The sequence below is a fragment of the Oratosquilla oratoria genome, chromosome 9 (assembly GCF_046742065.1).
Source record: "Oratosquilla oratoria isolate Oo_2021 chromosome 9, ASM4674206v1, whole genome shotgun sequence".
NCBI classification, from domain to species: Eukaryota; Metazoa; Arthropoda; class Malacostraca; order Stomatopoda; family Squillidae; genus Oratosquilla; species Oratosquilla oratoria.
Window position 1 is genome coordinate 67,862,814 of NC_134785.1, and position 19,408 is coordinate 67,882,221.

Below are 19,408 nucleotides of genomic sequence, written 5' to 3' on the forward strand. Positions count from 1 at the left end.
TGTTAGTTGAATCAGGAGCTTGGATTTTTCTATATCCTTTCATGAACTGTTCTTGGATTTCAGCCATCTCTTGTTCAAACTTGGAAATTGTCTCCTGAAGTTGTCTTTGTGAGGCTGCGTGTGGTGAAAGTCACTGGGGATTCCGTGCATGCTTTTGCCATGGATATTGGGCAAGTCATGACATGTCTGTGGAGGACCCTTCAGCTTCTACCTGCTCAACTGATTTGCATCCCTCCATGTGGCCGTCTTGCCAGACTGCCCAGTAAGTATGGTTTCATTTTGAAGTTGGCCTCAGCCAGACAAACTTTTTACGTGATGGACAATTCAAAATGTCTCAGAACCAATTTTCAACTTTAAATGGGTGTATGACAGTCTCACACATAGTAATATCATTACCAACTCGGTTCTACCTTTTCACACCTAACCTCCCCATTCCAAAACTAGAACTCATCAAAGGGCATACATATGTAGATGACGAAACATTAATTGCACAGCACAAGAAGTACAAGATAGCAGTCAAATGTACACTGCTAACCATTGATGAAAATGAATCCAAGAAACACTCTGCCATCTCATTAAAAAACCAATCCCTTCTCTTAAATGAAAAACACACAGCACTGGGCCTCACATTTGACACACCCATGACCCCCATCACCCACACAAGAAACCTCATAGATTATGTGTGCCTAGATCTAGAGAAAGCCTTTGACAAAGTAACTCTCCATCAACTACCATGGAAATCGGAGCATACAGACTCTAGATGCAACCACCACAAAGAAATATACAATATACTTTATACTACACTGTCTTACACTCATTCTTTCCAGACAGCAACACAAAATTTCTTTACCAAGTGACTTATGGGGTGAACCAGTGGCTGTGGCCAGTTTACTTGGAGACCAAAGGTCTAAAAGAGAGAAGGGGGGTAATGGATTTATTAAATTTGCTATATCCTCTGTATGTTCTTTATCTTGTACTAAGAGAGCTTTGTAAATTTTGTCCTTACCTTTGATGGTTCTGAGGACAGCAACCATGTCACCTTTGCCTTTTGTTTTTTGTTTTTTTACTGTAGTTTAGATATAGTTATTCTTTTACTTATTGTTGAAATTTCTTGAATGATATACAGTCTAAGCTGTTGTGGAGTATCATCATTAAAGGATGCAGGAAATATTTTCATTACAGTCACATTCTTAGCTGGAAACTGTCAGGTTAAAGCCGTTTATGCTCTCCTGTTGTCCCTGGTTCATCATGTAGATACAATAGAAGATATTGACTTAAGGTAAGTTGATTAATGTTTTTGTTTTTAGTTATACTGTTGAAATTTGTAGATGTTACAGTATAGTTAGAAAAATAGATAATACACCAAACCAGACTTGATTTAACTGATTCTAAAACATTATTCATTAGTACAAAATATATTTGGTCCATTTTGATGGGTTTGTACTTAGATTCAGTGTGATTCAGCCCAATTTGTTGTTCCCACATACTCTAGTGCAGAGAATGCTTATGACAGGGTTGACAGGAAGGCACTGTGTGAAGTATTGCAGATATATGATATTGGGGGAAAGCTGGCAAGGACATTCAAGAGTTTTATGAGAGTATTAGAGCCTGTGTTAAGATTGGGAATGGTGAGAGTGAATGGTTTGAAGTGATGATGGGGCTCCTTTAGGGCTGTATCCAGGCGTGGATACAAGGGGTAGCCTAGGGGGCCTGGGCCCCCCCAATGCCCCGAGTATGGTATACTCATCTGGAGTTTGATTCTCCTTGGATAAACACTTTTTAGTGTGAATTTATGATTTGAATTATATTTGTGAATTATATATGATTTTACATACAATTATGAGCAAAACAGACTTACAGTATATTTCCATGTATAAGACGACCTTTGTATAAGACGAGATACAAAATTAGAGCAAATTTTTATGAATTTATCTCATATTGGTAGTATAAGACGACTGCTAAATTACAAAAGCATCAGTGTATCAAACCTACCGTACAAAAAGAATTGTTTTGATTACGTTTATCAGTTGTTTTTTCCGCTTTTTCTCTCTTCTTTCTCATTACTTAACTCTATCCTTATATCAGATAAATTACTTACTGTATCCTTATAAATTCAAAATAAATTAAATAACAAAGCAAATCATGTATCATGATTTTCTGAGAACACACGTCAACTAACTAACAAAAATTATTTGTTTACGTTCCTGGTTCGACGTAGCTCACTCCACCGCACACAACGGTTGGCACACAACAATCTTGCATTTATCAGCTGCTTGCTAGAATTATTCCTCAAATTTATTAACAATTGCCATTTACTATAAAGATATGCCAATAATATATAAGGTAAATATGGTTTAATTACCTTTATTACCAGTTCTTATCATAATGTGAATCATTTCCTGTGTATCGGTGGTTATTGGCAGGCTAGCCTACCAAGTCATCTCACGTAGAATTCAAGGTCTGATTTTTATAATGGTAGTATAAGACGACCCCCAATTTTACGGGGTGAATTTTTGGATTTTAGGGTCGTCTTATACGTGGAAATATACAGTAGGTTTCTGGACCAATCTCCAAGCCAACAGCATTATTCTTGGGGTTAAAATATCGGTGTGTTTCAAGTATCGGTTATCGCTTATTGGTTCGGGGCCCCCCCCCAAATAACATTCCTGGATCCGCACCTGGCCGTGTCCTGCTGTCATAGCTATTCAATGTGTATATGGATCAGATGGTATGGGAGATGAGTGCAAGGGTGATGGTTAGGGGATTGGAGATGGTTAGAGATAATGGATGGAAATGGAAAGTGAACCAGTTGTTGTTTGTGGATGACAGTGCACTTGTGGTAGGGTAAAAGGAGGGTTTAAGATGTTAAAGATGGAGTTTGGGAAGATATGTGGTAGAAGGAAGTTGAAAGTAAATATGGATAAAAGCAAGGTGATGAGATGTACAAGAGGGAGGGTGGCAGTCTTAAAGGAAAGAAGTTAGAGGAAATGAATAGTATTAAGAGTTTGGGGTCACATGTAGCAGGAAATGGAGAAGTGGAGTGGAGGTAAACTGTAGAGTGAAGGAGCAAGTAAATATCTTGGAGGAATGAAAAATGTCATAAGAAATATGCATCTGGAAATGGATGCAAAGAGAAGATTATATGAAGGGGTGGTTGTGCCTACGACACTGTATGGGTTGGAGACATGGAATTTAAGATAGGCAGAAAGGAGAAGTTTAAATGTGTTTGAGACAAAGTGTCTGAGAAGTATGGTGGGTGTTAGGTGAATGGATAGAATGAGAAATGAGGAGGTGAGGAGAAAAATGTGGATAGGAAGGGAGCTGACAGATAGGGCTGATGAAAGATTATTGGGATGAATTGGACACATGGAAAGAATGAGTGAAGAAATATTAACTAGAAGAATGTGGAAAACAGGTGAATGGAGAGAACTTGAGGGAACAACGGAAAACAAGGTGGATGGATGGGGTGAAAGGGCTTTGAGCAAGAGGGGAATGTCTGTTGAACAGGGAAGGAAGAAGGCAGGGGATAGGTGTGAGTGGAGATCGGTTGTGTATGGATATGTTGATATAGCTCAAAGGGATTTCTTACCATCTTCTCAATTTTTCTCATGAGGGGGCCAAGGAGGGAGGGTCGCCTCTGTAGATGAAGTGGCCCTGTGTCAGGAATATAGGGGATGTGGGCCTAGCTGAGGGCAATCTCTGGGAAGTTTTGTTAATTTGTTATAAAGTTGGGCACCTAAGAATAGGTAAAAGCTTGTTTCTGAACGCGAGAGGAGGGTGGGGGGAAGGAGACGGCAATCCTTCAAAGTGGTCGGTTCTCAACAGGTGAATTCCATTGGGTGTTGCATGGCCTGTGTCCTTGACGGGATAGTGCAGGAGATGGTGAGTGTCATGGTTTGGGAAGTAGCGGAAGATTGCTTCCTCAGTTCCTGAGGCCATCTGTCATGGCATGGTATGTGGCGTAAGATTGCTTCCTCTGTTCCCAAGGCCATCTGTCCCTAGTGAACTCCCAGTGATCCTTATATTCATCAGGTCATGACCCTCGCATTAACTGTTACTTGGGAGACCCTCAGCACAGCTGGGAGCTGATGGTGTTCCAGGAGACACTTTTTGTCCGGTCGGACCTCAGGGGCCACATTCCAGCCCTTGTAAGCTACCAGAAGAGGCTGGATGGTTGCATCGCAGATAACTGTCCAGGATACAACACTTCACCCCATACTATACAATACATTATTGAAGACTGCATTGTACACAATCATGCACGCCGACAACACAATATAAACTTCATAAAGGATTTGTGAGTGGTAAGAAGATTGTCTTCACTTTTCCTCCCTTCCTCACCTCCTCTACTGGTCCATCCCACAAACTTGCCGGCAGGAAAAAAGATCCACACGCTTGCACCCACCTGGCTGCGTTGGATGGACTGAAGCTTCCTAGAGGCCCACAAGTGGGACAAAGCCTCTTTGAGGAAATGCGTGTGGTTACATCAGTGGCCTAAGAGTTTGGACCTAGCACCTCAACCAGCCACATGAAGATGCACAAGGGATTCTTTGAGGAATTTACATGCAGTACTAGCATCGGTCCCAGCAATGACTCAACCACTGCCTCACTTGGCCACGTAAGACACAAAGCTTCTTTGAAGAACATACATGCAGGTCACCAGCCTAGCATTTGTCTGCCCAAAGTTTGGGCTTCGATCTCAAGTTCTGCCAACCGCCAGCCGCTGGACTACTACCAGATCAACTGCCACCAGCTCGACTGCTGTCATTTGATCTGCCAGCTCAACAGCCGCCACTTGACCTGCCGGATCAACTGCCAAATCTTCTACTGCCGCTGCCTGCCAGGTCTGACGAATGCCAGCATGCCTGCCCACCAGCTTCACTCCCACCGCTGCCTAGCAATTCGACTGTCTACTCTTGCCTACCACATTTATCTGCCGCTGCTCAACTGCCAGCTCGACTGTCGCCACTTGTCTGCCAGATTGACTGAAGCCTCTAGCTTGCCAGATCACCTGCCGAAGCTGCCTGCCTACTAGGTCTGCCGACTGCCAACTCGCCTGCACAACAGCTCAACTGTCATCGCTGACTGCCAGGTCTGCCGACTGCCACCTCAACTGCCTACACTATTGCCTACCACAGGGAGATGTTGCAACCACATTACCAATGCCACCATACAACGTGATTCCAGGATGCGTTCCAGGTAGGAGATCCCCTGAGCAGCCTCCAAAGATGTACCAACATCTTCGATGTCATCCAAGATGTACAAGACAGCTCTGATCCCATGGGAGTATCTGAGCGCTTGCTACCCTGTTGCAAACAGATCGCTGCCTGCTGCTATCCCTGCAGTCTGATGGCCAGCTCTACCCCCTCCTTGAAGTTCTGGCCCTGTCGTGAGGACAACTACCTTTGCGATATTTTGTCGAGGCTCCACATGACTTCACTTCCAGCCTCGACTCCTGTGGGGGCGTGTTAGGAAGATTGTTCTCACTTCTCCTCCCTCACCTCTACTGGTCTGTCCCATGACTTTGCAGACTCGCAAAGAGGTCCCATGGGGGACATGATTGCGCCCAGCCAGCTATGTCGGATTGACTAAAGCTTCCTTGAGGCTCACAAGTGGGACAAAGCCTCTTTGAGGAAACGCACGTGGTTAGACCAGTGGCCTAAGCGTTTGGACCTCCCACCTCGGACAGCCACGTGAAAATGCACAATGATTTCTTCATGAACGCATGCCCATACTTGGTGACTCAGTAATGCAAGAGTGTTTTGCACTCAACTTCTAAGGCATTGACTTTGACCTCACCTCAATTAAGAGCACAGGTCATGACTTGACCCGTGTATATAAGCTGGACGAAATGTCAAAGATTCATATTGCATCAAAGCATCACACTGAGAGCCTAATTCGTTGCCTCCATCACTTTCTCATTTCCTCCCCTCCCACGCAAGCAGACTGCCTTGGGACACAACCTGAAACGCACAGTCATCACCTCCCTCGCTGTCTCTCCCCACCCCCTTTTTCTCACACTTAGAGCGAGCCCTATCATTATTGGTGCCCAACTTTCACTCTAAATAAACAAATATTCTCTCTATCAGAGTTTGCCTTCAAGCCAGCCTAACAGTGGAAAACCCCATTCCATTCATGGCGTTTCCCAGGGAGACGGGACTGCTCAGCCAGACAGTCTAGGGAATGACAACAACGTCAACACCACCCTCACAAATGTTCACACCACATTTTCATATGTTTTGGTAAATATATACGAGGTCCATTCAAAAAGTATCCGACCTTGGTCCATAAAAGGAAAAATAATTTACCATTCAGGAATCCATTTTTGTGGCAGTTGATGGCACCCTTACTGCGCATGCGTGGAAATTTTAAAAGCTGTAGTGAGCGCCAGTTCCCACCTGTTAAGGCTAGAGTGCAGTCATCCAGTATGTACCCGTCGGATTATTGTCCTTACGCAACATGTCGGAGCACATTGAGCAGTGCTATTGCATTAAGTTCTGCCACAAACTTGGTGATACGCAAGTGCAAACTATCTAGAAGATTCAGCAAGCCTTTGGCGATGAAGCCATGGGAATAACACAGATAAAGGAGTGGTATAACCGCTTCAAGCAAAGACAAACCTCAGTTGAGAGTAAGCCACAGTCTGGCAGGCCATCCACCAGCAGAAACGAAGAATTCATTGCGAATGTTCGTCGAATAGTGGAGGACGACCGTCGTATAACCATCAACGAGATTGTTGGAGAAGTAGGAATAAGCACAGGATCAGTTCATACAATTTTAACCGAAGATTTGGCCATGCAACGAGTGTCTGCAAAATTTGTTCCAAAGTTGCTGGTGGAACAGCAGAAACAATTCCGCCTGGAAATTCCACAAGACCTGCTTGACTGTGCTAACAGTGATTCCGACTTCATGAAGACCATCATCACTGGTGATGAGACATGGGTGTATAGATACGACCCAGAAACAAAATTTCAGTCATCACACTGGAAGCATCAGACATCACCAAGACCAAAAAAAGCACAACAGGTTCGGAGCAACGTCAAGGTAATGTTGACATGTGTTTTTGACTCCAGTGGTATTGTGCATCATGAATATGCACCAGCAGGACAAACAATTAATAAGGAGTATTATCTGGAAGTTATGCGACACCTTTGCGATGCTGTGCGACGAAAACGACCGCAAATGTGGGCTGCACGCAACCATGACAATGCGCCTGCTCATTCTGCCCACCTGATCCAAGCTTACCTGGCCAAAAACAATACTCCACTTAATCGGCACCCTCCCTACTCTCCAGACGTGGCACCTTGTGACTTCTGGCTCTTCCCTAAACTGAAAACAACCCTTAAAGGGAAGCGCTTTGAGTCGAGAAAGGAAATTATGAGAAAAACAATGGCATAGCTCCACAACATTCCAATTTCGGCATTCCAGAGATGTTACCAGCAATGGCAGCACTGCTGGGAGAAGTGTGTGCACTCCCAAGGGGAGTACTTTGAAGGTGATTGAATAAAAGTTTTGAAATGTACACAAATCTTTTCTTTATGGACCAAGGTTGGATACTTTTTGAATGGACCTCATATATATATATATATATATATATATATATATATTAATATTCTGTCCTAATCGACTTGGATGAACACTTTCTGGGAAGTATACAATATTTTTCTGAAACTAACCTTGTTTTAGTAAAGGTGCAATAAATGGTAGACAATCTTTAGTACTTGGTGTTTCATGCTCAGTTTATTGGACAAAGGGTGTTTTTTAAGAAGGGTTTTCTGAAATAAACCCTATATGCATAAAAATATGGTGCCTCATTATTTAGTTTGTTATTTCATTTCCCTCAAAATGTTGGATTGACCTATAAAAAGTCTCACAAATCAAAGATTTCCTAGCTGAAAATCAAGAGATGACCTACATGTGAAACTGACATATGTGCAGTACATAGAGTATTACAATTTTTCTTCTTTTTACATGATCAGTGTGGTTCATCACTGGATAAAAGACACTAGTCTTATGCAACACACACTACATCTTCTGTTGGCTCTTTCTCGAAAGGTCAATGATCACTCTATTCTGAAGCAAATTTCTTCAATTATTGCAGGTAAGAATACAGGAGTAACATTTCTATTACTATATTTAGGTCATCACCTAGCACTAAAATATTACTAACACAGACTTGGCCAGGGAAGACAATGAGTGCCTAACATGCAGTCACTATGTAGAAGACACCAAAGACATTATTTTAACATTGCCATGCACTTCAAATAGTTCCATAAAATTTCTTTACGAAGTAATTTAAAGGCTGAACCAATGACAGTGGCTAGCTTCCTGGGAACCATGGGTCCCCTGCAAGAAAGAACTGGGCATTGGAAGGTTGATTAAAGAATGTAAGTTTATGCATAAATGATCTCTTACACACATTTGAGAAGGCATAAGATAAATGCAGCAGTATAACCAGGAGTTTCATTCATTTGTAGCGATGACAGTACCAAGATCATCTTTAGGAAAGGGGCAGAGGATATATAAATTTAGATAATAAACTTGATGAGGAAGGGATTTGTAACTGGATAATAATGTCAGACATCTATGTCAAATGCAAAGTAAGAAAATTTTGAAGAAAAAAATGGATGCATTAAGCTAGTAGAACATGTTAATTTAATAAGCTACAGTGAGTTCAGCTAGAAGAATAAAATTCATTATGAAAGGGTGTATTTTGTCCCACTGACAATTCATCTACACTTTTATTCTGAAAGATTGCTCAAATATGAAGATGAAGAATTGTTTAGTTGTAAAGATGAACAAAGGATGGAACTGACAATGGTAGAGTTGCAAGGAATGCAGTGTGGAGGAGATTTTGGAGGTAGGGAAATAAAAAGCTGGAAAGGGCAGTAAAAAAGCTCTAATTGGTGAGGTCACCATGAATAGTCACAGTATCAGTCAGTCAGTCAGTCAGTCTTTTCATTACTCCATCTCTCTCTTTTAGGAGATTTTGGTCCTGATCTTGAGATTGGCACCAGTTACTTGGGGTTGCACCTCCTTGTGGAAGTGGAGGTATGGTAATGTCATGCAACCAGGTGGTGTTTGGGTCTGCGTTAGGGAACTGGTTCATCCAACAGTTCTTTGTCCTTTGGCCTTGATTTTGTTGTTTTGGAGTGGAACAGTTTTTGTCACCAGTGTATAGAAATGTTGCCACTTGTCACTTCTTGTAGCAAAAGGTGTATGAAATACAGGTGAGGTTGACAGATTTTGATTGATTTTGAAGATAGAAAAAGGTGTGATTGGTACATGTATACCTATGTTTACATGAGCATACCAACATGTGGACATATCCAGCACAACCAAAACAAATGCACAGCAAGTTGATGCATTGGCCTGGTAATTTTTAAATTAATGCTGAATTAATGAAAGAACTAGATTACAAGTAGTCAGATTAATGAAGGGCTACCCATACGAGTATGTAATTTTTTAAAGTGATATTTTTCTTGGTGTTAGTTTGTATGTTTTTTGTGCTTGTTTAGGGTGTGTTTGGCCTTTATGATTCATTTTTTCATTTACCAACTCGCAGGTTATCTGCAGGAGGAGGTGCTAAGGAAGAATGTGGACATACTTAATGTACAGATGGCAATACAAGTTATCAAAGAGGTAATTGAAATCTGGGATGGAATCAGAATCACTATTGCAAAAGGTGGTGGATTCATTGGTGAGCATATTATCCTTCTGTCTATGATTGTTCATACTTTGTATTCTTGCAACAGAAATGCTTTGTCACTTTTAACCCTTACAGATTCCTGGGATTATTGTTGGAAAGGGTATTGGGAGATAATGTTGATGAAAGAGTGTTAGGATGGTTTGGACACATGGAAAGAATGAGTGAAGAAAGATTAGTAAAAGAGATGGTGGAAGCCAGAGGTGGAAGGAGTGAATATGAGGGGGCGACCAAAGATGAGATGGATGGATGGGGTAAAAGAGGCATTGGAAAAGAGGGGAATGTCTGTTGAGGAAGGACAGGAGAGGACAGAAGATAGGGGTGAATGGAGAATGGTTGTGTATGGGTGATGCTGTGATGCATAAGGGAGAGTGGGTGGGGGGTGGGGGTGAGGGAATATGTATGAAAAATAAATTGATGCAGCCCAAAGGGGTTTCTCCCTGTCTTCTCCCTTTCTGCATGAGGGGACGGAGAGAGGGGGTCATCGGTTTGATGAAATGGCCTTGCTGTGGATGTGCTGTGTCTTGTGACACTGCTTCTGACCCAGGGCAGTGGGTGAGATGCAGGGATGACCCATTGTCCAAGAGGAGCCAAGAGAAGAGGGAAGGAGGGGGTGGAGTGTGTGGGGATAGAATGGGTGGGAGTGGTTTTTATGCCTTTGTTTTTTGGCTACCTCCCTTGTAAGGAGGAAAAAGCCTTTGGTATATGTATGTATGTATTATAGAAATGTTTGTGGGACACATATCTCCTTATGCACTAATCACACTTATGCTTTCATTGTTTTACTTTTAGGGGTTATTATAAAATTACTTTTCATCATAGTGTATTGAATTTGGTGTCCCTTTTACTTATTTATTTATTTTTTGTACTTTAGCCAGAAAACAAAGGTATGCTCCAGTACTGTTTCCTTCTTGCAAGGGAGTTACCAAATCAAAGCATACTTTGCCTTCTTACTGGAGGAAATTACTGAAAGGGGTATCTTTAGTCTCCTCACTCTACACCTATTTAGTTACCTTTTATGAGATACTTGGGTAAAAAGTATGGGTAGTATTCATGCCCACTGGTACCTCCCACCAGTGGCGTAGCTAGTGCTTTTGCTGCCCGGGGCTGCCCTCATGTTTGCCGCCCCTTCTCACAAGGAATTCAATAATTCAATATAACAAATGCACATTAACTTCTTAAAGGATATATACCATAATTTGCGGCGTATAAGTCGAGTTTTTAAGCCTAAAAAATCTTTCCAAATCTAGGGGTCGACTTATAGGGCGGGGCTAAAATACAAACCAACGAGTTGTAAACAAGAGGTACACGCATATTGCCACCCTTCGTAAATGACTTTTATCCCTCCATCATCCATTTATTCCACTCTGAACGAATATTGTCTTTAATGAAGTGGTTAAAGGGTTTATTTAGACAAACATCGAGAGGCTGAAGCACAGATGTTAATCCCCCTGGAATCACGGCAGTTGCAGTATTGCTTCGCTGCAGGTGTTTCTTGACGTTTTCTGTTAAGTGAGAACGAAACATGTCCCACACTAACAAGCTCCTTTCATTTTGTAAACCACCTGGACGCCTATTCCATACCTTGTCAATCCATGAATGGACCCCACCTTCGTCCATCCAACCGTTTTCATATACGTGGACAAAAACACCTGTAGGAAACTTCATTTTTGGCATGGTTTTTCTTTTAAATATAACCATTGGTTTTAATTTTGTTCCGTCTGTGAGGCAACTTAGCACAACTGTGAACTTGGTCTTTTCATGACTTGTACTTTTTACCAAAATTGTCTTTTTGCCTTTGGTGTCAACAGTTTTGTTGCTAAGCATATAAAAAAAAACAAGGGGTTTCATCCATGTTACCAATCTGATACTGTGGGTAGTCATATCCCTTCCTCAGTCCAATGACGTATTTGTGGAAATTTGTCATTTTTTCTTCGAGGTCTGCAGGGAGTTTTTGTGCAATTTTAGTCTTTTCCCTCAACACCAATTTTTTTCTCTTCATAAACCGGGAATACCAGTTTACAGTTGCTGTAAAATTTTTGCTTTCATCTGGGTGTGCTTTGGCCCACTTCAGTGCTTGAGTTTGTATGCCATTTCTGGTAACTGTATACCCATTTTCACGGTTTTCATTTACCCAGACTTCTAAGTCATTTTCCAATTCAGGCCAGTGACAGATACCTGCTCTTGCAGCACATTTCTTCTTAGGCATCTTCTTCAGAGAAGCTTCACTTTTCTTCCAGTCACGCACCAGCTTTTCATTCACTCCGTACTTCCCTGCTGCTGCACTGTTGTTTGAAGAGATCGCACATTCAACAACTCTGAGCTTGAAGCTAGTGTCATATTTCATTCTTTTTGCCAGTGGAGCCATGGGGTTAAAATAATTTCAGCTAAAGTACGAGCTGAACAATGGAGAAGCTCCACCCTGGGTACGTGTTGTCAGTCTGATGTCTGGGTAATATCTGGAGACTGTGTAGATGTCTACAAAAATATGAAGACCCGTTGCAAAAGCAAAACCTCAACCATCATTGGACAGGTTGGTAGCGTGACGTCACAGATTTTTTACACTACTAATGCAAATGGCGGGTGTGCGGTACAGTCATACTGTGTTTTACAATTAAATAAGTGTGCAATACGCAGCAGTACTATCTAAAAACTACTTGGAATGATCTTCTATCTATGGTATTACTGTAATATTTTATAGGAAGTAATGTTGACTTGACGAATTTTATGTTCATAAGTTATACCGATACAATATGCAGTAACTGCTGGTTTTTGCTATACAACACAATACAAAAATGTATCATATTATTATAGCTTTATTTCATTTACCGGTAGACCTAGGTAAGTTTATGGCCACTGGTAGCCCACCATATGTTTGGGGTCGACCTATATGGTAGGTATAGCCCTAAGTCAGAATTTTGAGATAAAAATCTTGAGGTCGACTTATATGCCAGGTCGACTTGTACGCCGCAATTTACGGTATACAGTATATATGTGTGTGTTTGATTGACAGTTGATGTTAATATATCCTTTAAAAGGAATGATTTAATACTAATGATTATTCATTAAGATCTTTATTTCACCATACAAGGACCAAAAATGCCGCCCCTCAAAAAGTGCCGCCCGGGGCGAACCGCCCCTACTGCCCCCCCTTAGCTACGCCACTGCCTCCCACCCCCTTCCTGAGGTGGTCCTCATTGTTACTGCTCAACTAGTAGTAGATGTAACTTTCCACTGATCTCATGACTGCCTGGTTTCTATACCCCAGAGAGAATTACTAAATTATATCCATCCAAAGCCTCCTGAACTCTGCCAATAAAATAAATAGTTTACCACTGGGAAAAGAAAATGATATTCCATACACCCACATGGAAAGCCCATCAAAGGTTCACCCTGGGCCTAGCTCAGTGTGCTTGTGCCTTCTTTGCACCATCCAAGCTGCATATGTCATCAGCTTGGTAGGTATGACAGGGGAAGGTTGCTAGCCCAACCTACCAGAAGTACCATGTCTGGATGCCATAAACATAAATATAAAGATTAAGATATAAGGATTTGCCCTACCACAATAAGGGATGATTAATTGATGGGTATCTATCCTTAACTTAATAGGCCCCAGGTGTTGTGGGAAAATATACACACCCACCACTTTAGTACTGACAGGGGCAGTCTTGGGCCATGCAATGATGACCTAGGCAGTAGCTGTTTAACTCTGGACTTGCCTGACTCAAAGGTCCAAGTTGGGCAGTGCAGCTGATTTGCCTCTTTGAGTCAGTGGGGGTTGTTTGTACTGGCTTGAATCAGGGGCCAAAAAGATGTATTGCTAGGTCCAGGGAAGGACCTCAGCACAAACATAGTGCTGGGACATTGTTCAGCCTCCAGGACACCCATCCCCAGGCCCTGCAGGAGTGTTATGTATGCCAAACATTGGGGTCATTGATCCATAACAAGGGTAAATGGCAATTGACTTGCAAGGAGTTTGTCTCTGGGGACATCATAGTAGTCAAAATACATGTTTTTCCAGAGGTACCATTGTTGGTCCCTTTCTGCAGTTCAGTGGCCTCCAAATCAAGCTACACCAAAATACTGACTGACTTGAAATACATTGTCTATCACTCTAGTACATAGAAGAAAAGGTGAGCCTTTTGTTATTGAAATTTGTTTCATAAGCCTCATTCTTTCTTCCAGCTCTTTGTGAATTAGCTCACCAGATAGAAATGGAAGAAGTGTGGGAAACTATTGGAACTGTCCTCTGGGGAAGGAGAGATGATGCATCCTGGCGGAAGAATAGATGCAGACGTACTATAGAAATGTAAGCTATAACACAGATTTATTATTTACTATACATTCAGTTGCTGTATATACGTAGTTACCTATTGCCCAGTGATATCTGCCTATTTTTATTCATGTGATCATTATTACTAATACACTACTTCAAGAAGTATGATAGGTGCTTTAAAGATGGACAGAATGAGAAATGTGGAGGTGAGGCAGAGAACATGGGTGTAAAGAGAGCTGTCAGATAGGATAAATCAAAGATCCATGGGAGGTGGAGGAATTGGGGTAGAGGTAAACTAGAGTGAGGGAACCAAGTAAATTTCTTGTGGGAATGAAAAGTCCATCTATCTATGTACCAAAGGCTTTTTCCTCCTTATAAGGGAGGTAGTCAAGTCAAAAAGCTCCTCATGGGGATGACAGGTCAGAAGCAGTGCAGCAAGGTACAGTAGTCAAGTAATGAAAAGTGTCATGAGAAATTAATAAGTATTTGGTGATGGATGCAAAGTGAAGGGGCAGTTGTGTCTATGATACTGTAAGGGTCAGAGACTTTGAAGTTAAAGGAGGCAGGAAGGTGAAATTTAAATATGTTTGAGATGAAGTGCTTGAGAAGTATGGTGAGTATTAAAAGGATGGATAGAGTGAGAAATGAAATGAGGAGGAGAGTAAAGATGGAAAATGTGCTGGCAGATAAGACTTATGAAAGAACAGTGGGATGGTTTGGGTGCATGGTAAGAATGATTAAGGTAGGACTAGAGCAAATAGATTGTGGAAGGCAGAGATGGATGAAGTTAACTTGAGGGTATGACTGAAAAAGTGATGGATGAATGGAGTGAGGTGGGCCTTAAGTAAAAGGTAAGTGTTTGTTGAGCAGGGAAGGGAGAAGGCAGTGGATAGGTGTGAGTGGAGAATGGTTGTGTATGGACATTTTTACACAGCCTGAAGGGATTTCTCCCCATTTCTCTTTTCACATGGTGGAATAGGAAGGAAGGGTCACTATGTAAATGAAGTGATGGGGATAAACCACCTTAGGCTGTGGGCCCTGCTGTAGATATGCTGTCTTATTGCATTGCTTCTAACCTGGGCAGGGGGCAAGGATCACCCTTCATCTACAATGGGCTAAGATAAAAGAGAAACAAATGGGTGATGAATGAGACTGGGATGAGTGAGGGTAGATAGAAGTGAAACAAATGGGTAATGGATCAGAGTGGGATGAGTGAAGATAGGTACATACCTTTGCAGGCTACCTCCCTTATAATGGGGGAGAAACCTTTTTGGTAGATTAGATATAGATTGTGATTAGGCAATGTAAATTGTTTACATTAAAAAAATTATTCAGGTTTGTGCTCCAGCTTTTAAGTTCAGGTAACAGATAAAAAAATATGGAATTCACAATGGTTGTCAGAGATTTCAATGCATAAGTAGGGAAGAACTTGACAAGTAAACCATGCTTTGGGAATTTTGGAGTAAGTGGGAAAAATGACAGAGGCAAGATACTAGTTAGTTTTGCAGAGAACTGTGACATGATGGTGATGAACATTTTCTTCCAAAAACTTGTAGATCATATATAGAAACGGATAAGTCTAGATAGAACAACAAAGACTGAAGTAAATTCCACATTAGAAAATGAGAACAACAGTGTTAGCTGTGATAGTGTTATAAATTAAACAGATATAGGTAATGACTGTAAAATGGTATATTGCACAGTTAAATTTTATTTCAGAGTAAAGAAATAAACTAGTGTTTAGGGAAAAAATACCCCTGGCAGTAGGTAGTATAACAAGGAAGTATTTCAGATAGAAATTGAAAAATATTGGAAATCCTAAGAAATAATGAGGAAATGAAGAAGACATGAATCGTAATGTACTGAATATTATTAGGGAATAAGTGGAAAAAGTAGGGAGAACAAAAAAATACAAGAAAAACAGATACTTTAAAGTATAAACTGATCTAATGAAAAGAAGGAAGACTATGCAGACTAAAACTAGAAGTGAAATAGAAAGTGTTGTATAGGGAATATCAGTGCAAAGCTAGCACCTCCCAGGAATTGAACCCAGGATCTCCCATTGTCATCTCCCTTCCCTGGGCCTCTGCCAGTTTAGGAATGTGCACTGCTGCAAGATCCTACTCACTGTGCCATGTTGGATAGGGAGTGTCACTGCAAAGCTGGCACCACCTGGGAATCAAACCTGGAACATCCTGCTGTCCAGTCAGTTGTGCTTACGTCAGGAGCTTCAGCTTACAGATTGGGAGGCAAAATTAAACGAAAGACCTGTAGATCAGATGTGGGAAATATTTCAAAATACGCTCACTAAGATGATTCAAACTTACATTCCTTTTAAGGACAGACGTCCCCCAAATCAGGCTTGCCCAAAGTGGCTCGACAAAGAAACTGAAAAAAGTATTGCTAAAAAGAGACAGGCTTATAAGAAATATAAGTGCTCGGGTGCATCTAATGACTATGAAAGTTATGTATCAATACAGAGAGATTTAAAAAAGACAATAAGAAAAAGAAAACGACAATACGAAATGAACATCGCTGATAAATCCAAAGAGAATCCCAAAGAATTCTATAGTTACATTAGAGATAAAAAGGTTGTTAGGAATCACATTGGTCCACTATTATCTGCTGACGGTCAACTTGAATATTCAAATGAAGGAATGTGTAATATCTTAAACAATTATTTTAGCTCGGTATTCGTAAACGAAACACCTCAAGGTGAATTCCAAACTGAAACCTGTGAAAAGTTTAGGGTAAACTTACTACGGTAAATATAACAAAAGAAAAAATTAAAAGGTGTATAGACAAACTCAAAGTTAATAAAACACCAGGGCCTGACGGTTGGCATCTAAGAATCTTAAAGGAAATGAAAAATGAGATTGTTGTTCCATTAGAAATTATTTTCAAGAAATCCATCATATCCGGAGATGTCCCAAGAGAATGGAAGCTAGCTAACGTTACTCCCATATTAAAAAAAGGTGACAAAAAGAAACCAAATAACTATAGGCCTATAAGTTTGACTTCAATCGTAGGAAAAATAATGGAAACTATCATCAGAGATGCTATCGAACATCATTTAGAAAGTTACCGTTTGATAAATGATAGCCAGCATGGTTTCAGACGGAAACGTTCTTGCGTGACTAACTTACTCGAATTCTACAACACAGTTATCTCGAATTATGACAAAAGAAACAATATAGATTTAGTATATCTAGACTTTGCAAAAGCTTTTGATACCGTCCCACACGAAAGACTACTTACTAAATTAGCTTTGCATGGAATAAGTGGTAGCCTATTAGGTTGGACTAGTAATTGGTTGAATGGTCGAAAACAGAGAGTTGTTTTAAATGGAAAAACTTCTAGATGGAAAAGTGTTGTAAGTGGAGTTCCTCAGGGTTCCGTTCTTGGACCACTTCTATTCATAGTATATATAAATGATATAGACCATGGACTAAAATCTACTGTTTCCAAATTTGCTGATGATACAAAACTGTGCGGAGTGGCAAATGATCACTTAAACTAATTAGATATTCAAGAAGATTTAGATAAATTACAGCAATGGTCTGAAAAGTGGCTAATGAAATTTAACACAAGTAAATGCAAGGTAATGCACACAGGTAAAAATAACAGTAAGTACGATTACAAGTTATTTGGAAATTCGTTAACAAAAGTGGATAGTGAAAAAGATCTCGGCGTAATTATCAGTAACGACCTCAAATTATCCAAGCAGTGTATTTCAGCCTCTGAGAAAGCAAATAAGATTCTGGGACTGATTGCGCGATCTTTTGATTTCAAAAGTCCATCACTCATTAACAAGCTATATAAATCGTTAGTTCGTCCACATTTGGAATATGCTGTTTCTGTATGGTCACCGAATCTCATTAAAGACATTGACAGACTGGAAAAAGTACAACGGTGAGCCACAAAACTGATTCCAAATATCAAAAATAAATCATACGAAAATCAACTAAAACACATGAATCTGTTTTCCCTAAAAAAGCGTAGACTCAGAGGTGACTTGATACAGGTCTTTAAGATTTTAAAGGGAATTGACAACATCAAAAGTGACCAAATTTTCACATTGAATGAGAATCAGACAAGAAACAATGGTCTCAAACTGTCCGGAAATAGATTCAATTTGGAAGTAGGTAGAAACAATTTTGCCAACCGTGTAGTTAATGAATGGAATAAACTTCCTGCACAGGTAGTGCAATGTAGTTCAGTTCGAAGCTTTAAGAATCATTTAGATAAATACCTAAGTAAGATGCTGTAATGATTATAATTTATCTTATATTATTTGTTTTTGTTTTGTTATCATTTGTCTGTCTGATTTTCATTTATTATTAGTTATATGTCAATTTATTATTATTTACTATTTACCTGTTTATTATTTAACTATACCTATGCATTTATTTATGTATTTTATTTGTTGTTTACATTATTATAGTTTTTATTTATCATTTTATTATTAATATGATTTTTTTTTCGCATCCGACCTAGATATGGATCAAAAGGTCTCCTGTCGGCATGCTCCGCCTTTGTAATCCTTTGTAATCCTTACCAATTACACCACAGTTGCCTTCAGTGACCACTCATGTAGAAAGTTGAATTAGATACATTGTCAATAAAAAGTAGGACCACCACAAACATATAATTGCCATTGGACCCTGGAGACATTATTAATTGCAGAGACAATATTATGAAAATAGTATAAGGAATCTACTAACAACTTTTTTCATCAAATACCACAGTTCAGTGAATAGATTATCTGCAGATATTAGTAGTGTACCAGAAGTTATGGGTGAACAAGTAACATTCACTCTAAAAAAAATGTGAAACAAGGAAAAACACCATATGAAGATGCCATAGTGATTTTGAAAAATACAGAAACAGATGTTCACTGTAGGTTAACTCAATTATATAATCAGGGTATACAGAAAGAAAGCATACTTGAATCATGGTATAGTGCTATAGTTATTTTACTTTACAAGAAAGGAAATCATAAAGATCTTAGCAATTACTGACCAGTTGGTTAGTTCTAGAATGTATATATTTTTCCACAATTCTTACCAATAAACTGTGTAAAGATTTAGATAAAACCCAAGAGACCAGGAAGGCTTTTAGAAGCAGATACTTTGGTATAGACTTATTTGCAGACAGCAAATAAAATTGTTTAGAAAACGACAAAATATTTTAAACCTTTATGCTTAACTGACTCAGTAGAGCAAACAGCAATTCTGATTTCTTTATGCAAACAAGGTGCACATGAACACTTTGTTATGGTTCTACAGAACATTTATGCAAAAAGTAGTGTGATAATTTGATAACATGATGAGTACTGTACCATAGGATTGGAAAAGAGCTAACATGGTACCAATGAAAAAAGGAGGAAGTAAAGAATACCTCTGACTGGTGTCCCTGACCAGCAT

General features: G+C 40.1%; 1 protein-coding gene across 2 annotated transcripts in view; it reads left to right on the plus strand.

Moving 5' to 3' along the window:
- LOC143028519 (uncharacterized) overlaps nucleotides 1–19,408 on the plus strand; it is a 63,889-nt gene that overhangs the window by 5,363 nt on the left and 39,118 nt on the right. The window contains exons 2-6 of one of the 2 annotated variants that reach the window (XM_076190731.1): nucleotides 64–262; nucleotides 1,165–1,279; nucleotides 7,980–8,101; nucleotides 9,566–9,700; nucleotides 13,892–14,015. In XM_076190731.1, the coding sequence (XP_076046846.1) occupies nucleotides 64–262; nucleotides 1,165–1,279; nucleotides 7,980–8,101; nucleotides 9,566–9,700; nucleotides 13,892–14,015 (695 nt within the window). The remainder of the gene's footprint in view (nucleotides 1–63; nucleotides 263–1,164; nucleotides 1,280–7,979; nucleotides 8,102–9,565; nucleotides 9,701–13,891; nucleotides 14,016–19,408) is intronic. The other variant, XM_076190732.1, reaches the window with a different exon arrangement.